Source organism: Physcomitrium patens, chromosome 14, assembly GCF_059467195.1.
Source record: "Physcomitrium patens ecotype Gransden chromosome 14, ASM5946719v1, whole genome shotgun sequence".
Taxonomy (NCBI): Eukaryota; Viridiplantae; Streptophyta; class Bryopsida; order Funariales; family Funariaceae; genus Physcomitrium; species Physcomitrium patens.
Window position 1 is genome coordinate 9,116,790 of NC_143423.1, and position 21,569 is coordinate 9,138,358.

Here is a 21,569-nt window from a genome sequence, read left to right on the forward strand (position 1 = left end):
ATTCCATGGCTTGATATGTAATATGTTTGCAAATTTATTGAAAGGTCTATGATTCCAACAATAAATGGAGGCTTGTTAATAGAGCCATCCTCATTCTTTCATTCTTTTGGAACCCTCTATGAAAAAATAAAAAAAAAAAAAAAAATACATCCATACATTTATAATGAAAAGGTTATACTGATGATTGAGTATGTACCATGTGATGTATTCTACAGTAACATGGGAATCTGAGGAATGATAAATAAGTGAAAAATATGAAAAAATACATCTCAGAATTGCCCATGCTATAAAATTTATTGTTTGCACACTATTTTTGCATTGTAGAAGAACCCATATTGAGGGTCTTGGAATTGTGAGAACTTGTTACGTGTTTAGTCAATTGTAGAATGAAATATCAAAAAACGTCATTTCTTTTACAAATTAAAGTTATGTAAATAAAATAAGAATGAAAAAACAACTATTGTTGTTGAAACTGGTAGAAACAGTGTTCATTGAATGTTGCAGAATTTCAAAGGTTGCAATAGAGTTCAGTTTGGCATCCAGTGGGTTTGTATTGTACAGTACTCCATGTGTGCTTGCATTGCTGCATCAATTTAATTTGTTTAACTTGAGCAAAAAAATTAATAATCTTCAACATGTATCTTTTGAAATCATTGTTGTTCATCTTTTTGTAGAAGCAATATTATTGTACTTCTTATTTTGTTCACTTGTGTCTTTCATGAACTTCTAAGAATATATAAAATAAAGTAAATTTTTGCACTAATCCTCAAGAAACAAAATTTCTGCAGTTGAAGTGTAGAATGCATATGTACTAGTCAAAAGGTGATTTTTTTTTTTTTTTTTTTTTAAATTTATTTTAATCATGTATATGAATATTTATTCATACAATAATTAGTTTTAGATTGATTTATTCACCTATTTATTTTAATTCCAAAACGATATATATAATTATTTATTTATTTATTTTTTTTATTTTTCTTCTGTACAAACACATACATCAACAAATTTTATCATTCAAAAAACCATCCTCTTCCAAACCTATTGCATTTAAAAAAGGGACAAAAGTATAAAAAGTAAAAGTGATTTTAAATGCTCATTAGTTGATAAACATTGTGCCAAGCACATCACTAAGAAATGCCTAGACGAGGAAGAGAAAGGAGGTTCCCATGTTGATATGGAATTTGGCAATGAACGGGGCAACACAACTCCACAAAGACAAGTCCACCATGAAAGGGACCAACCTTTCATGAACCCCAGAATCCCTAATTCAGCTGCACCCATGGAGAATGAAAGAGCGAGCGCGCGACAGAGGAAGACGACGGTGTGAAAAGGGACCAGGGATCCCAAGACGGGTACGCGAACGAAGTTTTCACATCGTTCGTCGACGACTTGGTTTCGTTGGAAATTGTGACGATGAATTGGAGGAGAAAGAAAGGAGGCAATGGCTATGGCTGTGCGAGGAAGGCGATGGGCCTCGCATCGCATCGCATCGCATGCACGTCGCAGCGGAGCTCATCTTCGAGTCACTGCCCAATTCAATTTGTCATCGTCCTGCCAGAATGGTTCTTGGAGATGAGCTTATTGTCTTTGTGGCCTGGTGCGTGCTCCCATGAGTCTCACGAGAATGTTTTTGTTGTGGTGGAGCCGTTTTTCTCCTGGGCTATGGGGTGAACATGCGTGGTGATTGGAGTAGTACTTGGTTATTGGTGGCGTGGATGTGTTGCTGGAGTGAGGTTTTGATTTGCGGAGTTTATGGAGTGTTTGTGTGGCGGTGGCTGTTTGGTTGCCGAATGGAATGGTTGTACCTTGCTGTTTTGAGTGCTTCTACCTTCGCGTTGGTACGCGACTAATTATGATATCGGGAGAGTACATGTGAAGGATAGTTACTGTTCCCCCTGAAATCTTCGACCATCAACATGGATTGCTATGCGGAGGCAAGCAGGAAGGTGATGTCGGATCGTTTTGTCTACCGTTGATGTCATGAATCTAGAATTGTGTGCGGGCATTTCGATTTTTCACATACAGTAGTAATCAGCTAAATAGGAAATTAACTAATCACACTTGCTGTTCTTCTGAGATTCTCTGACGCACTCATTTTAAAATATTTAGCTCTTTATTTATTTCTTTTATTTTTATCATTTTGAAAAGTGAAGGATACTTTGGTATTTCCCATCACGGAAGTTCAATGCCTGTATTTGAATTAAGTATTTAATGAATTCCTAGTGTTTCTTTTCTGAATTTCATGTAATTATTTTAGATTGACACATTGAAAAATCAGATATATATTCGCATATGCAACATATATATTTGGATATATAACATATATATCCGGATATTGTTGATTTATTTACGTGTTATTATTTAGAGTATATGGTGCATCTCAAATACGACAACTTCGTGAACGCTTGCATTGGTCTTCTTAACCTGGTTTTGTTGTTGCTTCTTTTACACGGTGCAGGGGAAGAACATTCTTTGTTGATTGGGAGATTTTATTTGAGTTCAAATCCGATTACCAAGACGTTGTTAAGGTAACTCTTCACATCCTACAGTCAGCTTCTTCAACGATAATGAGATGGATTTTAAATATTTAATCGCATAGTATGTGAAGATATTGATAACGCTCAATCTGAGCAGTTGCTGTTTCATATTCTATTTTGGTTGTTTTGAATTTTAATACTAAATTGATTGCTCGGAGTCAAGGGTTTTGTTCACAGTTTCATTAGAATGATCTTACTTCTAGACGCACGCGGCATATAATTTTTACAGCAGAATCGAAGACTGATGAGATTGATGGGTTTGTTCCTAGCAATGGGTGTATTTTCCCGGTTAGCCATGTATGGAAGGGTTCTCGTTTTGGGTAGTGTAATTCAGCTTACTCAGCGCGATGAGTGAGCACACCAAGAAACGATCTCTTAACTTCCGCTGTGTTCGTTTTTTAATTCCAAGAAGGCAACTCTCTACACTTTCTGGATGAAGTGGCCGACATACAATAAGCATCATGGTTATGAACCTTCGATGCAATTTCTAATTGGGCTACTGAGATGGACATTCAGGAGATGAACGTTGTGATGCCGACGAAATTTACAAGCTAAGTTTGTGGACCCGATCAGCTTGACTCAAGTTGCACGTTGTGATGTCTTTGATGGGACACAGGTCCTTGGTGTAGGTGACGGAGAGGTGTTGAGGGAGATCGCAAGGCACAGGTCGGTTGAACACGTTGATGTTTGTGAGTTCGATAATCCAGTTGATGTAAGTGCATTACATTCAATACCAGTGACTCTCAGCTGTTGATTGTCGATAAGACGTTGTTGTAAGGGTCATATATCATTAATTTTCGTATTATAGAGTTTTGTTAAAGATATTGTGGCTGCTTGCCGTCATACTTTCAAGGGCTCCGTCAATAATGCTTGGACCATTTTCCCAACCTATCCAAGGTGAATCAGGTTATTCATCAGACGTGAAAGTATCATTACATTGGCATGTGAAGTGTTCCCATGTCGCAGAGCTGCCGAATTATCTTTTTTGGTTTCAATTGGAGTTTCTGAAATCATGGGTATCGAAGCTTCTGGAGTTTCGAGCGAAGTCTCGCGACAGGTATTTCAGAGTGATGAAGGTGTCTTGTAGTTCCAAGGTTTAGAATCACTAAGATTTTAGGTAGCGAAGCTTTATACTAACCTGGATCCATTTAGGCATGTAGTGGAGTGGCTGGCTTTATTCTCTACTCTACACTAGATCCCGCTGTTAATTCTTGAGACGCTCGTGACTCTATCGATCAAGCAGTAGACTCTGACAATTCTTCCAAGTGTCATACGAAGTTCAATAATTCAGCTGCTCTTTTCTTATTACTTGTTGAACTTCATAGATGCTATGTGAACTGAAGTGCAGTTACCTTCAGCTTTTTCTAATATTTTCAGAATGAATTTGAAGAAACTAACTTCGTTGGAATAAATTTCAGGGTGCAATGTATTATTATTTACTAGTTGGGTCAGAATGCAATAAATCTGATTCATTTTAGGCGAAATCGTAGAAAACTTTCTTCTTACAATTTAGAGGGCCTTTGATGGGGGTTACTTTTCTTGGGAAGGTCATGGTATGTGATTTTATGTATATTGATGACCGATGCATACGATAGCATTTCCCTACCGCAATTTGCAAAACTGAAATTAGAGCTGCTACTTACAAATTCTTCGTCATCTAAAATGAGAGGTCGATGTGTTACTCTTCTCTAGTTCTCTGTGCTCCTTGGTAGATTAGAATTACAACGAAAGAATTCTCTGCTGTGTTTCCCCCACCTACATTATGATGGGAAGTCAGGCATCGTGAAGGGGCTCAAACCTGTTCAACGCCGTTGCACCAACTTTTCTAGGCTTTTCTAGCTATGTGATGCGAAGCTACAATCTTAGTGATTATTAGTGAAAATACAGTTCAAGACGCTGAGATTATGACCATTGTTGCGCGAAGAGCGCGACACCTGAATGGTAGGTCATTTTTAAAAACAGATTTTAGCAACAACGTGTGCGACCCTGTGATTGAGGTTTCGATGGCTCTGAACTGATCCAGATAGCATTAAGTGCTGGGAACATGAATCGCTTACTCTTATGCCTTATTCATGGTGGTCACGCATTTTGTAACTTCAAATAAGAACCAGGCAGCGAACCAGGTTTATCTTCACATACTTCACAAAAGCAATGGTATTTATGTAGTTCGTCTTTAATGAATTCAAACAAAAATTGCATATTAGAACAGCTGAAAGCTGTAGAGATTTTGCCGATTTAGGACATAGCTGTTGAAATCTTAGTGCCTGCTGATAACCTAAATTTTGTATAAAGAAATCTTCTGCAAGATTAGAATCTCCACAATTTTGGTGGAAGGTCCTGCACGTTAGAGTACGGAGTAATCTAGAGGTGGGGAGTGGAAACAGACTCTTGATATTAGAACATCAGCTCCATTTTGAACCAATTCCTCTATTGATCAAGCCCATGCTTCATCGTTCATGACATTCATGACCATCTTGACATCTACGTCTTTCGCTTCTGGCGTGTTGCGTGTCTGTCGATCACACTCTAGTCTGTTTCGTCGAGATCCTGTGATCGCTGCGCCTGGAATGTTTGCTTGGGATAATTCAAGTGTGAGACACAGTGCCCACACAGGACAAGTGAAATAACTCACTGACAAGTCTTGTGAAATAGCTTCGCTTTGCAGCTTCGTCACATGAAAACATACAAGGGAGAATGGCGATTTCGTTTTCTGGTCGTCTCGCGCCTACAAAGTCTGTGCTCTCTTTCATCTCGTGATTATCAACCATTGAATTCATGAAAGAAAAAACAACTCCGAATTCCTATTTCTTCGAATCTGCAAGCGTGCTGATGGCGGGGTAATTGGAGTTCGGACCATGATCATCTTAGCACGTTTGTGGCTATTTTCGAATGTCAGTTCTGATGCTGTGGAGTTCAATGGAGAGGTTTTCGATCGGGAGACAAAGAAGGAATTGGACAATTGGTTTCTTGTTCGAGTTTGAGGGTTGCAGCAGGTCGAAACATAGCAGCAGAACGTCAATAGCAACATCGTGCCTGCTGCTAATGTTTCGACTTGCTGCAGACCAGGTTTGACGTTAGATTAACAGCAGGCACGATGAAGAAGGAAGCTGGAATGTGAGGTTCGACGATTTCTGGTGGAGTATTGGAGTGGGACGCGTGAGCGGCACTTAGGTGGGGGCAAGTATGATGGCTGCTATGGATCCAATGCGAAGGATGCCACCAGCCTTGTCCCAGCAGGCATTGGCCTCATTGTTGGAGTTACTGCCACCATACTCATCTGAACTTCTTTATCGGTCTGACCAGCCTCTTCAGGCCCCTATCGCTGTTCTATTGAGGATCACTCATTCCTCTTAGTTCTTGAAAGTTATAAAGCTTCAGAGCATGTTCCCTTGAAGAGTCACTGAGAATGTCGTGTTTATAGAGAGGTGCAGTTAACGGTCTTTCACAATTAAGTTGGTCTGCGTGCAGTTATTAACTGCTGAAGGAGAAGGCGTACTTGTGCACAATGCAAGTGGCTTAGGATGAAGAATTTGAGAAGCATTATCTTCTTTATAACTATAATCGTGATGACACTCGTCCAGGTCCAATACTAACTTCATTTTGCTGGCTATTTGATGCTGTTACTGCCTCTGGTACTGTCCATCGTACTTCCATCATCTTCGGGCTGTATCGACTTTGCTCTGTTCCTATTTTGTTACATCAACGAGGATTTCTTACATTTACCTTTGTAGTTACCTCGAGATCGCCGTGGTCTAGCAAGTAGAAGCTGGTATTGGAGGATGGAGTGCACCGTCGTCTGAGTTGCGAAAGTTGGAGCAGGAGGCCAACGAAATTTTCTCTAACTTTCCTGACCAGTGAGGTGTCGAACCCCTATTCATCTGGTAGGGCGGCCATTCGAGGTCATAATTTTATCAGCTTGACAATGTGTCTTCAAGACGGCCAGGCAACTGGATGATAAACGTCGAGGAGAACATAGTTTTATGTTTGGGCTTTATTCTCCGTGCGAAGAATGGAAATGGATTTTAAAGTCTGATGTCGATGCTTCAAAATTTTAACGTGTTGACTGATGATGAGTTCAACCCGACAGGTATTATGAGGGAGAAATCTCCTCAGTTTGTGAATAGGAGCCTGAAGATGGGAAAGGTTTTGCAGCTTGTGAAGATTAAGATCGTCAATTTGTTTACTATCGTCTAACAAGTTTGCGATGCTGGCTCTCACAACTTCAAACCTGTCATCTAGTCCATTCAGTTTATACCAGGTTCTGTTACTCAGCAGGTATCACTTTTGGAAAAGAAAGTAATGATGCTTGTTGTGGAAACTCTTCATGTTGGATGTCCTCAGTACACTAACTATATATCTGTCATGCTATGTTCAATGACCACACCTGGAGTTGAATACATATCTTTATCTAGTTTAGACGACAGATGGAGTCAGATCTTTCAATTTAGCCAGGAAATCTGTGCGTGTGGGGAAATTAATTGACATCGAGAGCAAGCTGCGCAATGGAGTGAATCAGGTACTCCAGTGTTCAAATTAATTCTTCAGGATGAAGTGCACTTTGAAAATTTTCTACATCGTATACTTCTAAGATATACCAGCATTAGATCTGCAGCAAAGTTACATGTTAAGCTATGTTTTTTTCTAGAGAGCGACTATTTTTATAATTTATAATTGATCCTGGGAGTTGTGAGTACTTCTGAAATGGAAGAGAGTTTACAACGAATGATCGTAGATGATCTTGCTCGATCTCGATGAGTTCCACATCATCACCAATTGGTAGAGTAAATATATCACTTATTAAAGGTTGTATCCTACCAGCAAGGCACTCCCTTGCAAGTCGTTTTTGGATTTCGTTCCGACACTAAGCGGATTAAATGTTCGAGACTTATAAAGTTGAAGCACGCATTGCAGCAAAAACGTAGAATGATCATAAATTACAACTGTTCAATACCGGCTAGCTATCATTTTACCTACTTGAAATTCATATGTTTGGAATCGATGCTCAACTCAAAGACTGGAACTTAATCCTGAAAAGTATCGCTCTAAGAAGTGACTTCTTCCGACAAACTCCTCCATCCTCACAAAAAAATGAGAGGAGGGCATCTTTAAATGAGAACCACATTGCTAGTAGCATGTGAACAGTTGGAATTGCTAAATTGTTAGTTTTTTACAAACTGCTCAATGGACAGGATTTGAAGGAGGGTAACGACTAGACTCAGTAGGTTGCATTGTAAATCAGTCGGCAGCCTGAACTGTACTATTCTGAGGAAAAAAATTCTCAACTAAATTGAAAGATCAACCATTGAATAAGTTCGCTGTGTATAGGGTGAACCATTCCAGCTAGTATATCCAGTGTCGATATTACAGCCTACCTTCGAGGAATGCATCCGGCAGGCCCATAGGAATATCCTGCACTTTTTCCTTAAGAAAACAAATAAAAATAAAATACATACTCATGTCCCTTTTTCTTCCGTGACGTGGACAGCAACCTACAGCAACTCCATGGGCTTCAACCGAGGCCAGGGTTTCAGACTTGAGCCTAGCTAAAAGACGTGGGGACACGGAGCACCGCCTGCGCTGCTGCCTGACCTCAAAGATGACACCAATTCCAACTGCGCTTGATTCTGGTAGTAAAACGGGATCAACACAACCTGTGATGAAAACCTAGTACCACAGATCATCAAAGATGAACCGACATAGACAATCGGAGACTATGCAACGTTGCACCAAGCGAAGGATAGCTCCCAAGAAGACGGAAATTCACTCCACCAGGTTACTAAGAATATAGAAATAGATCCCTATTGCAGCTTCGTCGAATAACTGAAAAGAAGCAGATGAATATACATGATCCAGGGCAGAATATTGGATAACATATTCACTTACAGATCGTATGAATAAAGTCACTGAAGATGCAGGTTGTGGGCCAACATATTTGTCAAATTAATAACGGAAAATACAATACAATCACTGAGACATTGTGCACTAAGAGTAGAACCACCTTACATAAAATACCTGAGTAAAGCCAGCATCCAATCGGGGATCCAGAACAACAGGATACACTCCTGGTGTTTGTGTTAAAACCAAACACAAAACCAGACCAGGAACCTCCATTAGTTGCAGATTCGAACAAAGGGTCAGTGAATCGTCTGCTGCTTTGAGTCAGAATCACCAACGCCAAGAATGCTATGAACATCACTTGCCAGTCCCTCGCCAGTCAAATTGAACTTGCTCATGATTGGCAAATCATTGTCCTCAAAGGTGATGCATGTGCATCTTCATTCTATCAACGTATCCATGGAACTTATTCTACAACAGCATGTCATCCACCCAACTTCACTCATGATGTGGATTACCTCGAAGAGATCCGAGCGACGTCTCAAATCCCCCTTCCACCCTCCCCATTCCTACAATTCATCTCTACACGATTCATCCCCTTCTCTGCGGTCGTCTATGGCTCAGAAAAAGGCGCACCTGTGTCATCGATTGTTTGGAGGCGTTGTTTCCCCATTCGTACGACCGTGGACGTGGCCACGACCGCGGTGGTTTTGGGCTTCACCAGTAGACATGGCCAAAATGTCAGGAGAAATCTCCCAGCTACCACTCTTTCGGCCCCAGCTAGAGCGACGTGGGTGGGCTACAGCTGGACGCCCTTGCTCAAAAGGGCGTGGGTCGAAACTATCCTTCATTTCCATCCCACATTCACTCCCAGTGCTAACCCGACCTCCAGCCATCTCCAGCTCACCCCCCTCTCCGACCATGTCTTCGGCATGTGGCCAAGTAGGCTTGTATCCCTGTTCCACATCAGGGGCTTTACCAGCACTCGATCCATGCATTTCTCCCATATCCCTCGACTGTTGAGTAATACCCATCGATCCCGGAGTGACTTCCTGCACTCTACTTCTGAACCGATTCTTGGAAGGCGGAATCTTGAAGCAGAAAATTTCGTTGAAATTAAGAAGACATCCTCGATTGTAAGGATTTTCCTTGCTTTCATAACGATACCGGAAATTCTCATAGGTTGTCTACAGCACAAGAAAACAGGACCAGGACGCCATCAACATTAAAGTCGGGAGGTGATAAAACAGGGAAAAGAAAAATAAAAAATAAAAATAAAAATAAAAAAATAAAATTGAAGGAAAACAAAGCATGCAAACTTACGACCTAATATAGTCGTGAGTCACAATACAACTTGCGTGTGAGCTCTATAAAGAAACACACCTGGTTTGTGCCTATGAGATACAGATGAAACACAGTGAGTCCGCCCACGAACCATACACATATAAAGGTATACGCCATAAGAACAATTGAAGCTGGAGACTTAGAAAGAGCTTTCAACACCGTGCGACCTCCTTCGTCCATCAAGATTTTTATGTACAATGCGCACATTGCAAAGACATACACACACAAAAGTGAAGTTGATGACACGAACATAAAGAAGAATCGATAATTCCTCTGCAAACATCACAGTACAATTGACCACGAGAAACAATCAGGCGTGTGAGAGCTCTTACAGCAATACCATCAACCAAACTCGTATAACCAACAAAGTATGATCAATAACACACCAACGCATCATAATTCATCGAATGTGCCTAAGTAGTATAGGTGATAGAACAAGAAAAGTGCGTACCTGACCAATACATTGTCCAACCCAAGGGCAGTGGTGATCAAATCGTAAAACGCAATTGTTGCATATGGAGCAGTGAGAACACCTCGGTGGACGATAAAGCATGCAAGTGTCACAGTACTTTGTTTTCACGACGACCCCATTGACCGTGACATCCTTTGTTCGTGGCAGACGTAAACGAGGGGTCTGCCCTCCCCAGTCCGCTGGAGAGGTGCTGGGGTCAAAGTCTTCTTCAGGTTCAGGGGGGTGAGTGTTACGAGGAATAATCCCTGGGTCTCTTCCTGATGTCAATAGCAGCAAGACCAGTACCTTCACCAACAAAGTTCCCAATGCACGTTAAAACACAGCCTTACAATAAAGCAGGTGCGGCCGAAAAACTCAATAGCTCAGAGACGTCCAAGAATCCAACGCGTCAAGGTTCCCCTGAAAGCTAAAACATGCACAAACTAGTCAACACGTAATCTATCATGCAACTTGAAGTAAATGTACTTACATACGCTGTGTTGATGACAGTAACTGCAACAATTGCAATTCCTCCATTATTATCAAAATGATGAAGCAGATGACGACCAACAAAAACACAGAAACAGACTGCCGGCGCCACGATCAAGAAAACTGTGACCCCCAGCGATCTTACATCGGGACCAAAAACCAATCTCCCGCATAGGAAGAACCTCTGCACATCAATCACTTGAACATCAACACATGCTCACTGCAGTTCATGTTAAAGCTTCTAGTTCCAAATATAGGTCAAGGAGACTCCATACCTGAGTATTCTCACCGTGCAAACCTTCACATCTATGTAAGACTGCCCATGACCTATGTTCAGCTTCAATTAATTAAAGATCATCATCCGACTAAAATTCCACAAGACTTAGCCTAATCGGTTGCTGTTACTCGATGCCCAAGATAAACACGAGTTATAAAATCCATAACCAACCAGTTTTCATACACTAGTATTTAAGATTCATTGAAATTGCACCAAGACAATACCCTACGCTGTCCTACAACCTTAAAAGACTTGTAAAGGAACCGCTGACAACGTATTTCATCCCAACATAAGAGTCGCAATTGAGCTCACGACTTAGGCTGCACTCTTAACTTTGTGTATCAAGACAAATCAGTACCGTAACATAGACGCAGTGTGCGACAATGAAAGATTGCTACGCTTAACCTGTTGCCACACATGTAGCTAAAAATGTTTGAAATCATGAGCGCAATACATTCCCTCTGTCTTGAAACTTCACTTCCACAGAATAGTAACTCTGTAAAGAAATGGTAGGCCTGCAATTTTATACGTCTCGGAAGCATGAAACATCCAGGTAACCGTTGGAGCCCTTCCCCTCGGCGTAATGAAATCCAGAGCGCCAATAATCAATGGAGAAATGCTCTTGGATTGAGCTACATATATCACCTTCTCAGGTAGGCAACCACAAACGAAAAGAACAAGAAACTACTAACTGAGATATTGGACTCCGTGATACTGAAATTCCCCGAGTATTTCAAACATAACAAATTGCGCTCAGTGGTACAGATCCTAATTCGCTAAGCTCAAAGTTCCTCTATTGGGTATGTTGCTACTACCTCTGGATTTCTCAACATAAAATCCTTCTAAGTACAAGACTGGGTGACGGATATGGAATATTCGCGGATACATAGGTTCGACAGCTCGTCCCGACAAACGCCATTGTTACACGTCGTTTATCTCTTACACTTACATATCGTTTTAAAACCACAAGAAGAACTAAACTCATAGTAGAAAAATAAAAAAATTCGGACAACAACAACAACAACAACCCGAACTTACGTTACTGCCTTTCCAAACTTGATACACTCGTTTGCCCATTCCACTCTGATTCTGACTAGGGTTATCCCCCATCGCGAGTGCCCTACTCCCTCGCGCGTTCGACGACGACGACGACACCTGCCCCTGTCCACAGCCGTCCCGTCAATCCTTTCTTCCTCCCTGCTCCTCTTCCTGCAATGATATTTTTTTTCTCATCCGCCTTGTGCCATCACCTGGGCTACTTCCTAAGCCCCTTTCCCCCCTCCCTCCCCCTCCTCCTCCCTTGAACCCCGTCCCGTTGTTCACCTCCAAGGCAACGGCCTTCTGATCTCAATATTCGCCATACCTGGCCCCTGCCCACGGAGCCTCACCATACCCCGCCGCAATTGCATGCAGCGAACGTAGCAACACGAGGGAGAAAAGAGAGAAAGAAAGAAAGGGAGAGGTCTAGCAGAGTGTGACGCCCTCCGCGACTGAATGAGAGAGAGAGAGAGAGAATGGGTAGCTCTGGCAAATGGGGCGGGACGGAAGGACGAGAGTGAGTGATTGAGTGAGCGAAACGAGACAGGGGACTTGCAGGGCCAGGTACGACGCCAGATCTCCAGCCTGCCTTCTTCTCTTCCCCCTTTTCCCCCCTGCCCGGCCTGTCCCCGACCATCCTGATGCCCCCACCTCACCCGTCCCTACACCCGCTCCGGAAATCGGGCCTCTGCCAGTCTGGCCGCCACCTCAAGTCTGTCAGCGGCATTCACCGCGGCCCCTCCTCTGCCGCTGGACTGCTCCTTTTCATGCTTGCCCCGAGAAAATTCATCCATTTTCAACGAATATTCCTCGTCTTCATCCCAGTTTTCGATGAAGCCCGGATAAACGTGTGGGTATTTATTATCCACAATCTTTTCTCTAATCTAAAATAACCCAGGGGCTTTCAGTGTAAAACTAAGTTTTCCTTGGGGGATCCCCGACTTACTGGGAACGTTTACTTTCTTATGTTCCCCTGTTCTTCTGCACCACAGGATGAGATGAATGAAGGTGCCTGAGTCCTGTTATAAATGGGATACATTGGATGATTGTTTTTCATTCATCCATTTCCTATTCCTAGTGGGTGATTTGGCCAGCTCATCACGCGCACTCCTCCTCCAGTGTGAATGGGGTCTAACGAGGCTCACAGGGACCAACAAAGATTGCTTCCCCTTCCACCAATTCCAGCGCAACTTGCCAATGCTTTTAAATTTCAAAATATACTCATTACTTTTTTAAAAATTCAAAAAACGGACTCATGAATCATTACGTTGGAAAATATGGAACGTGTTTATTTATTTATTTATTTATTTCTATGGATTTTTACTCGGGTGACTGAATTTTTGTTTGTATTTTATAATATTATGTAATAAGTATCCTTCATATCATTTGGATGGATTCTATATTCACTTTGTGTTTTTGTTGCAAGAGACTCTTGAGTGGTTGATGATTTGGATTGTCATGTAGTCAAACAAGCATTTCATGTCTTGAGTTTTAAACAAATCCGAGACTGAAACGTGATTTATTTTGCAGATTTTAAGAATCAATGGTGAGATGTTTTGTTTTTAGTATGTGTGATACATGAAAGTGTTTGAATATGCACCAGTGTTTAGATTTATTAAAATTCAACGTGTGTTGTTTGTGTAAGGTTTTACAACCGCATCGACTTAAGAATTTTATATAATAAATTGTAATCATGATTTTTAAAAGTTTGAATTATGTCTGTTTTATTTCAGCATCCATTTGATGCAGCAATAAACAAAAATTTACATTCAAGTTAAACACAAACATATTAGAGTGTGTTATGATACAAAGGATGTAATAAATTAACTTTGTCTGTGTCATTTGATTTTCCTAAATACTTCAACCTGAAATAATCTTGTAATATTATACATGTACTGATGATAATACATGGTATTAAATGAGATTCAGATTACATCCATCATGAAAACGATATTCCAGATTAAGTGAATTTACAATCATTTTCAGAAAATTATAAGTATAACTTCTCAAATTATATAGATATTAACAATTAAACTTTTGCAGAATTTTTGGTACTGAATTAAAATAAATAAATAAATAAGATTAAATGTGGAATTTAAAAAAAATTAAAAATTAAAAATCCTAGAAACATCTTATATCATATAGATAATAAAATGGTTATCATATTATATTATAATGTATATTAAATAATAGTAATAATATTTTATTGATTAATTGATGGAAGATATAAATTAAAATAAACATGTCTTGATTTTTTTATAAATATATATTATTTGGATAAAAAAGTGTAAGAGAATTCTTGGTAAAAATATTGATATGAGGTTTATTTTCACAACAATTTTCAACACAAAAAACAAAAATTGTGCATATAAGCAATGACATTAAACTATTAAATGATGGTAGATTAGTATTATGATGTTGGTGGTTCAAAGTCTAATTATAAAACTCCTGACCTTGGATAATGGATGTCAACATATAAATAATGAATTTTTTATTTAAAATATATAAATATGAACTTAATATATTCTTTTGTATCTGTAAAAAATAAAATTAAAATTTTATGTTTTTTCACAATTTTTCAAAAATAATATTAAATAAATTCAAAAATTGAAGGTCAATCAAAATTTGACAATTTTGTGGTATAGTGGAAATAGGGACAAATCTAGCATACAGGTGAATGTGAGCCATTGTCACGGACATACATATAATTACCTATATGAATAGATAAAAGTATGAAAAAGTAGGTTAATTGTGTAATATCTTCTAGAGAAGCTTCTTAGAAGCTTCATAGACGCTACTTTGACTTTATAGGAGTCTATAGTTGACTTTTAGGTTAGAAACTTGGTCAACAAGTTAACCATGTGCCACGCATGTTGGAAGCTTAAAGAACAAGCTAACTACGTGGTCCATCCATAGAAAACTTGCCTTGCAAGCAAAGGCATGTGGCCTAGAAAGTCAACATATATTGGAGGTCTTATAGAACATCGCCACGTGGCTTCTAGTTAGATAGTATATATAGAGGCAAGAGTGAAGCCCTCTTCACTCTTATCAACTCCTTTCTTGCTTCTAGTCTAGTTTCAAGGGTCTCTAGTTTTCTTGTATTTTGGCAATAGCCATTCCAGTTTCTTTCTTAATATACATATTTCTATTTTGTCCTATTTCTTTTTGAGAAAAGTCTCACTTACTCTTTAGCTTTCATCGAGTTCTTGTCCTTGACAGATTGACAAGAGTACACTTACAATATCAGAGCTTTGTCTTTTCTTGATTAAGAGTGGATTACCCCTTTTTCTTGATAAGACATAAGCGCATTAGAAGTTGCGGATTACCCTCTTTTAAACTGATATTGTTCTTAGTATTTTCTTTGTTATCAATTCCTCTCTTCTATTTGTTTTGAGCGTTATTAGGCATCTTCTCTTTTCTAAGTGCTACTATGGCAGAGCTTGTTGAAATGAAGAGTGCAATGGCACAGATGCAAGAACAATTGAGGGAGTTAATGCTTGCGATGCATCAACTCAATTTACCACCACAAGGAGCAACAAGAATGGTAGGAAGTGAAGATATAGAGATGATTGGGGCTGCTTCAACATCTGCACCAAACCATATCCCTTCTCCCAGAATGGAACACCCTTCGAGTGTTAGAGAACCGAGAGTTGCCTTGCCTGAGAAGTTTGATGGTACCAGATCCAAGTTTCGAGGATTCATCAATCAGGTCCAACTAGTGATTGAACTTCAACCCCAGAGCTATCCAACTCCAGGGTCACAAGTAAGATTCATTGGTACACTTCTTTCAAGTTCAGCATTGTCATGGTTTTCATCTTTTCTTGAACGACGAGATCCAATATTGGATAATCTGGAGGCTTTTTTGGCGGAGTTTCGATCCATGTTTGGAGAACATGATGCAATTCGTGTTGCAACCAACAAGATCCGTATTTTGCGACAAGGCAATCGATCAGTAACATTATATGCTTCGCAATTTCGACAACTTGCAACTGATATCAAGTGGGATGATGCCGCACTTGTGAGTCAATTTCTCTACGGATTACAATATGAGGTAAAGAAATTGATGCTTAATTTACCTGATCCTCAAACATTGAGTCAAGCAATTGACTTTGCTGTGAAGTGCGACAATCGACTTTTTGAATTTCGATCCGAGAGTCGCATAAGTGGGCCTCAACGTTACTACAATTCAATGGCAACACCGACGTCTCCTCAACACATACCTTCAGAAGTAGAGGATATGCAAATTGATGTAGTACGTTTCAAACCTCTTACTGAGCAAGAAAAGTCTTGTCGTCGACAAGAAGGATTGTGCTTATATTGTGGAGAACCTAAGCACACTGCTCAACATTGTCCAAAGAAGCGACGTAACTACAAAATGAGGAGTACGGCTGTCAAAGAAGACAGTATGTCGGAAAACGAGTACGTCCAGCTACAATAGGGACCGTGCGGCTGGAATCTTGTACAACTTCTAATAAAGGTCCTATCCTCTCCTCAGAACCATCTCCTTGTTTTATAATAGATGTGCGTTTAGGACCTAATAATTACAAAGCCTCTGCCTTGGTAGATTCAGGAGCCTCATCTTGTTTTTTAGATGAAGAATTTGCTAGATGTCATAGAATATCATTAATACAAAAAACTAAACCTGTATACGTAGAAGTCATAGATGGTCGTCCGTTGTCTTCTGGAGATGTAACTCACGAAACACTTCCTGTAGATGTAGTAATAAATGGTCATAGTAGTTGCGTAATTTTTAATATAATTAGATCTCCCTCTAATCCAGTAATTTTAGGCTTATCATGGTTAGAAAAGTATAATCCTCGAATAGATTGGATTTCTCGTAAACTTGATTTTCCTCAGAGCATTAGTAACAGTTCTATTAACCAAGTAAAAAACCATGAGTCTAGTATAGTAAAACTCGCACCTATAGGTGCAAAAGCATTTATACACGCAGCAAAAGAAGGATCAACTTTTGCTATTTATGCTGCACCTATTTCTGAAAGCGTAAAGACTTCAAGTGGCATTCCAAGTCAATATCAGGATTATCAAGACGTTTTTGAGAAAAAGAATGTAGATATTCTTCCTGAGCATCGCCCATACGATTGTTCAATCGATCTCAAGGAAGGAACTCAGCCACCATTTGGACCAATTTACAGTTTATCGCAAGATGAGTTGGCTGAACTCAAGACATATATTGACGAAAATTTAGCGAAGAATTTCATACGCCATTCAAAATCTCCAGCAGGAGCTCCGATTCTATTCGTAAAGAAAAAAGATGGATCTTTACGAATGTGTGTTGACTATCGAGGACTCAACAAGATCACAATCAAGAACAGGTATCCATTACCTTTGATATCAGGACTCCTTGACCAGTTAAATCAAGCTAAGATCTATACAAAAATAGATCTAAGAGGAGCATATAATCTAGTACGGATCAAAGAAGGAGATGAATGGAAGACTGCGTTTCGAACCAGGTACGGGCATTTTGAATATAATGTCATGCCTTTTGGACTCACGAATGCACCAGCTGCTTTTCAACATCTCATGAATGATGTATTTCGTGAATTCTTAGACAATTTTGTCGTCTGCTACCTAGACGATATCCTGATTTATTCTAAGAATGTTGAAGAACATGAAATACATGTTCGTCAAGTATTAAAAAAACTCAGAGATGCAGGATTGTACGCCAAGATGGAAAAGTGTGTATTTCACACTACTCAAGTTGACTTTTTAGGATACATCATTTCAAATGATGGTCTTATGATGGATTCTAAGAAAGTCCAAACAATCATGGATTGGAAGATTCCAAAGACTGTAAGAGATGTCCAATGTTTCTTGGGATTTGCCAATTACTATCGGATCTTCATCAAAGACTTCTCACGAGTTGCAGCTCCACTTACACGCTTGACTAGTAAAGATAAATTCCAATGGAATCAAGAAGCGGAAGCAGCATTTGAAGCCTTGAAGACATCGTTTGTCTCTGCACCAGTCTTATATCGTGTTGACTTTTCCAAGGCATTTTTTATGGAAACAGACGCATCGGATTTTGCCTTGGGTGCAGTTTTATCACAAATGGGAACAGATGACAAACTTCATCCGATAGCTTTTCATTCAAGAAAATTCTCAGCAGCCGAGATCAATTATGAGATCCACGATAAAGAACTTCTTGCAATCGTGGATTCTTTTCAAGAATGGCGTCATTATCTAGAAGGTGCTTCTAGTCCAGTCATTGTGTATACAGATCACAAGAACCTCGAGTATTTCATGTCAGCACGCGTGTTGAATCGTCGTCAAGCTCGTTGGAGTATGTCTTTGTCAAGATTCGACTTCATTATCACTTATCGGCCAGGAAAACAACAAGGTTTGTCCGATGCCCTGTCTAGACGTTCTTATTTTGCACCAAAAGAAGGAGATGCAGCTTTTGAGCAACAAAGAACGGTCCTCTTGAAACCGGAGCAATTTCATCTCCGAGCAGTGAAATCAACATTGACTGTTGATTCAACTTTTCTCAAGCAAATCCAGTCCAGTATGTCCTCAGACCCTCTTGTTCATGATATCGAGAATAATTCTTCCAAGTCTCATGATTCTTCTAAGTTCGAGTTCAAGAATAATCTATTATATTTTGAAGGACGCCTATATGTTCCAGAAGGAAAAGCACGTTTGCGTGTTCTTCAAGCACGTCATGACTTTCCAGCAGCAGGACACTTTGGATATAATAAGACTTTGGAACTCATATCAAGAGATTTTTGGTGGCCACAAATGTGGAAGTCAGTCAAAGACTTTGTACAATCATGTGATATTTGTTCAAGATCAAAAATTCCTCGACATCGACCTTACGGACTTCTTCAGCCATTACCTATACCAGAACAACCATGGTCTTCTGTTTCTATGGATTTCATCACAGATCTTCCAAACTCAAGATCTTATGATTCTATATTTGTGATAGTAGATCGTTTCACCAAGATGGCACATTTTATGCCATGTACAAAATCTATCACAGGTGAAGAAACAGCTAAGCTTTTCATTGATAATATCTATCGCTATCATGGATTGCCTAAAGATATCATATCGGATAGGGGAACTCAATTTGTGTCGAGATTTTGGAGGACTCTTTTCAAGATTTTAAAAGTGGACATAAAGCTATCTTCAGCTTTCCATCCTCAAACTGATGGACAAACAGAGCGCGTAAACCAAGTCTTGGAACAGTATTTAAGGTGTACCATCAACTACCAACAAGATGATTGGACAAACCTTCTGCCATTGGCAGAGTTTGCTTATAATAATACGGTACATTCCTCCACGCAACAAACACCTTTCTTTGCCAATTATGGCTATCATCCACGACTTGATACTTTTGATTTTTCAAAAGTTGATAATCCTGCAGCAGAAGATATGGCAAATCGGTTGTCAGAGTTACATGCAATAATGAAGGCGCAGTTGAAGAAAGCTCAAGAACGACAAAAGATAAATGCAGATGTATATCGTAAAGAGCAACCACAACTCAACGTGGGTGATAAGGTATGGCTACTTCGTCGCAATATCAAGACCACTCGACCTTGTGACAAATTGGACTATCGTAGGCTTGGCCCCTTTTCTGTTTCTGAACAGATCAACCCAGTTGCATATCGGTTACATCTACCGGAGTCAATGAAGATCCATCCTGTATTCCACGTGTCTCTTCTTGAACCATATAAGACAGTGGATATACAAGGAAGAAGATAAATGCCACCGCCTCCTATAGAAGTAGATAATAATGAAGAATTTGAGGTGGAAGAGATATTAGACTCAAGGCGGCGCCGAAATAAGCTGGAATATCTTGTTCATTGGTGCGGATATGATATTAGTGAGCGCACATGGGAGCCATCCAGGAATCTAGCAAATGCATCAGCTAAAGTCAAAGTTTTTCATCAACGACATCCATCAAAACCAAGATGAAAACCTCTCTTATAAAAGAGACAAGATTGAGGAAGTTATGAAGGCCTCAACAGTGATCAAATAACAGGGTGGTCTTCTCGCCCTGGAATGGGATACTATCGATGGCTAAGAGGACCCATCAACTATCTTCGAAGAGAACAAAGATCAGAGTATGTAGCAAATACAATTCGCCGCATATTAGATTTTCTCAATATATAATCACCGCTCCTCGTGGAACTCGTCCCTAGAAGGGGGGGTAATGTCACGGACATACATATAATTACCTATATGAATAGATAAAAGTATGAAAAAGTAGGTTAATTGTGTAATATCTTCTAGAGAAGCTTCTTAGAAGCTTCATAGACGCTACTTTGACTTTATAGGAGTCTATAGTTGACTTTTAGGTTAGAAACTTGGTCAACAAGTTAACCATGTGCCACGCATGTTGGAAGCTTAAAGAACAAGCTAACTACGTGGTCCATCCATAGAAAACTTGCCTTGCAAGCAAAGGCATGTGGCCTAGAAAGTCAACATATATTGGAGGTCTTATAGAACATCGCCACGTGGCTTCTAGTTAGATAGTATATATAGAGGCAAGAGTGAAGCCCTCTTCACTCTTGTCAACTCCTTTCTTGCTTCTAGTCTAGTTTCAAGGGTCTGTAGTTTTCTTGTATTTTGGCAATAGCCATTCCAGTTTCTTTCTTAATATACATATTTCTATTTTGTCCTATTTCTTTTTGAGAAAAGTCTCACTTACTCTTTAGCTTTCATCGAGTTCTTGTCCTTGACAGCCATCCAATAAGGGTAGTGGCCATATCAATGTAGCTCATATGGTAGATGGCACACTCAACTTGAAAGATGAAGAGAAGGTGAACAAACTCATAAATAGTGTATCCTTGCACAAAGAAATACTTTAATGAATCCTCAAAATCCCCCTACTTTGAAATATTTGGGAGGCCAAATGTAATCACAACCGCAATTGCATCCCCTTATGTAGTTCAACAATCTTCTATAAAGCATAGAAAACAACCATCTAAGTTAGAATAAAAGCATGGAAGGAGATACACAAAATAAAAAAAAATATGCTAATATTAGTAAAACAAGAAACTTGGTTTATAGAAATCCAAACTATCAAAAATGTCTTTGCAATAAGAACCAAACTAGATTGGCAAATCCTTCTTCTGAAAGATTACTTATCCCACAACTTGGTGCTACAAGGTGAATTCTTTACCACAAATCCACGAAAAGTGGATATCAATAAATGCATAATACCACAAGAGGAGGCACCAAGGCTTCTACTTAGAACCAACTACTTCCACCATTATGACAAACCTTGGGTGTCCAACTCCTTCCAACTAGGGTGGCAATCAAAGGCTTTGTAGAAGAACTATTGAGACTACCTGTGCCATGGCCATAGAAATATATCTCAATGAGGCAAAGACTAAATTGATTCAATACTTGTAACTCTAGGGAGGTAAGATTACGGATGGTCAATCTAGGAGCACTCAACAATTAAATCGAGAACTATAAAAAATAATTGAAATACTACTTTGGCAAATATAACAACAAAAGATACACCAAAATTTAGATGACGATGATGGTTATGAAGCAAAAGAAGAACCATCTAGTAAGCTCTAGAGACATATGTCTAATAATATCAAGATGGATCATGCTCCAATTCAACTCT

The 21,569-nt window shown here is 39.6% G+C and overlaps 2 protein-coding genes across 8 annotated transcripts; one reads left to right on the forward strand and one right to left on the reverse strand.

Moving 5' to 3' along the window:
- Positions 1-1,271: 1,271 nt before the first annotated feature.
- On the forward strand, positions 1,272-3,949 carry LOC112291832 (uncharacterized). 7 transcript variants are annotated; one of them, XR_012218905.2, is made up of 5 exons: positions 1,272-1,597; positions 1,879-1,946; positions 2,459-2,528; positions 3,154-3,249; positions 3,488-3,845. XR_012218905.2 is itself a non-coding variant. In XM_024539744.3 (4 exons), the coding sequence occupies exons 1-4, from the start codon at positions 1,287-1,289 to the stop codon at positions 3,635-3,637; spliced, it is 627 nt and encodes a 208-aa protein (XP_024395512.1). In that variant the 5' UTR covers positions 1,272-1,286; the 3' UTR covers positions 3,638-3,949. The 7 variants fall into 7 exon arrangements, 4 of the variants coding, with proteins under 4 accessions (XP_024395512.1, XP_073394782.1, XP_073394783.1 ...); XR_012218906.2 differs by having other exon boundaries at positions 3,504-3,845; XR_012218907.1 differs by having other exon boundaries at positions 3,444-3,583.
- Positions 3,950-8,453: 4,504 nt separating this feature from the next.
- Positions 8,454-12,513, reverse strand: LOC112291292 (protein S-acyltransferase 8). Its single transcript, XM_024538480.3, has 5 exons — positions 11,972-12,513; positions 10,658-10,840; positions 10,168-10,473; positions 9,756-9,989; positions 8,454-9,559 (listed from the first exon to the last, which is right to left on the reverse strand). The coding sequence occupies exons 1-5, from the start codon at positions 12,041-12,043 to the stop codon at positions 9,014-9,016; spliced, it is 1,341 nt and encodes a 446-aa protein (XP_024394248.1). The 5' UTR covers positions 12,044-12,513; the 3' UTR covers positions 8,454-9,013.
- Between the last annotated feature and the right edge of the window lie 9,056 nt (positions 12,514-21,569).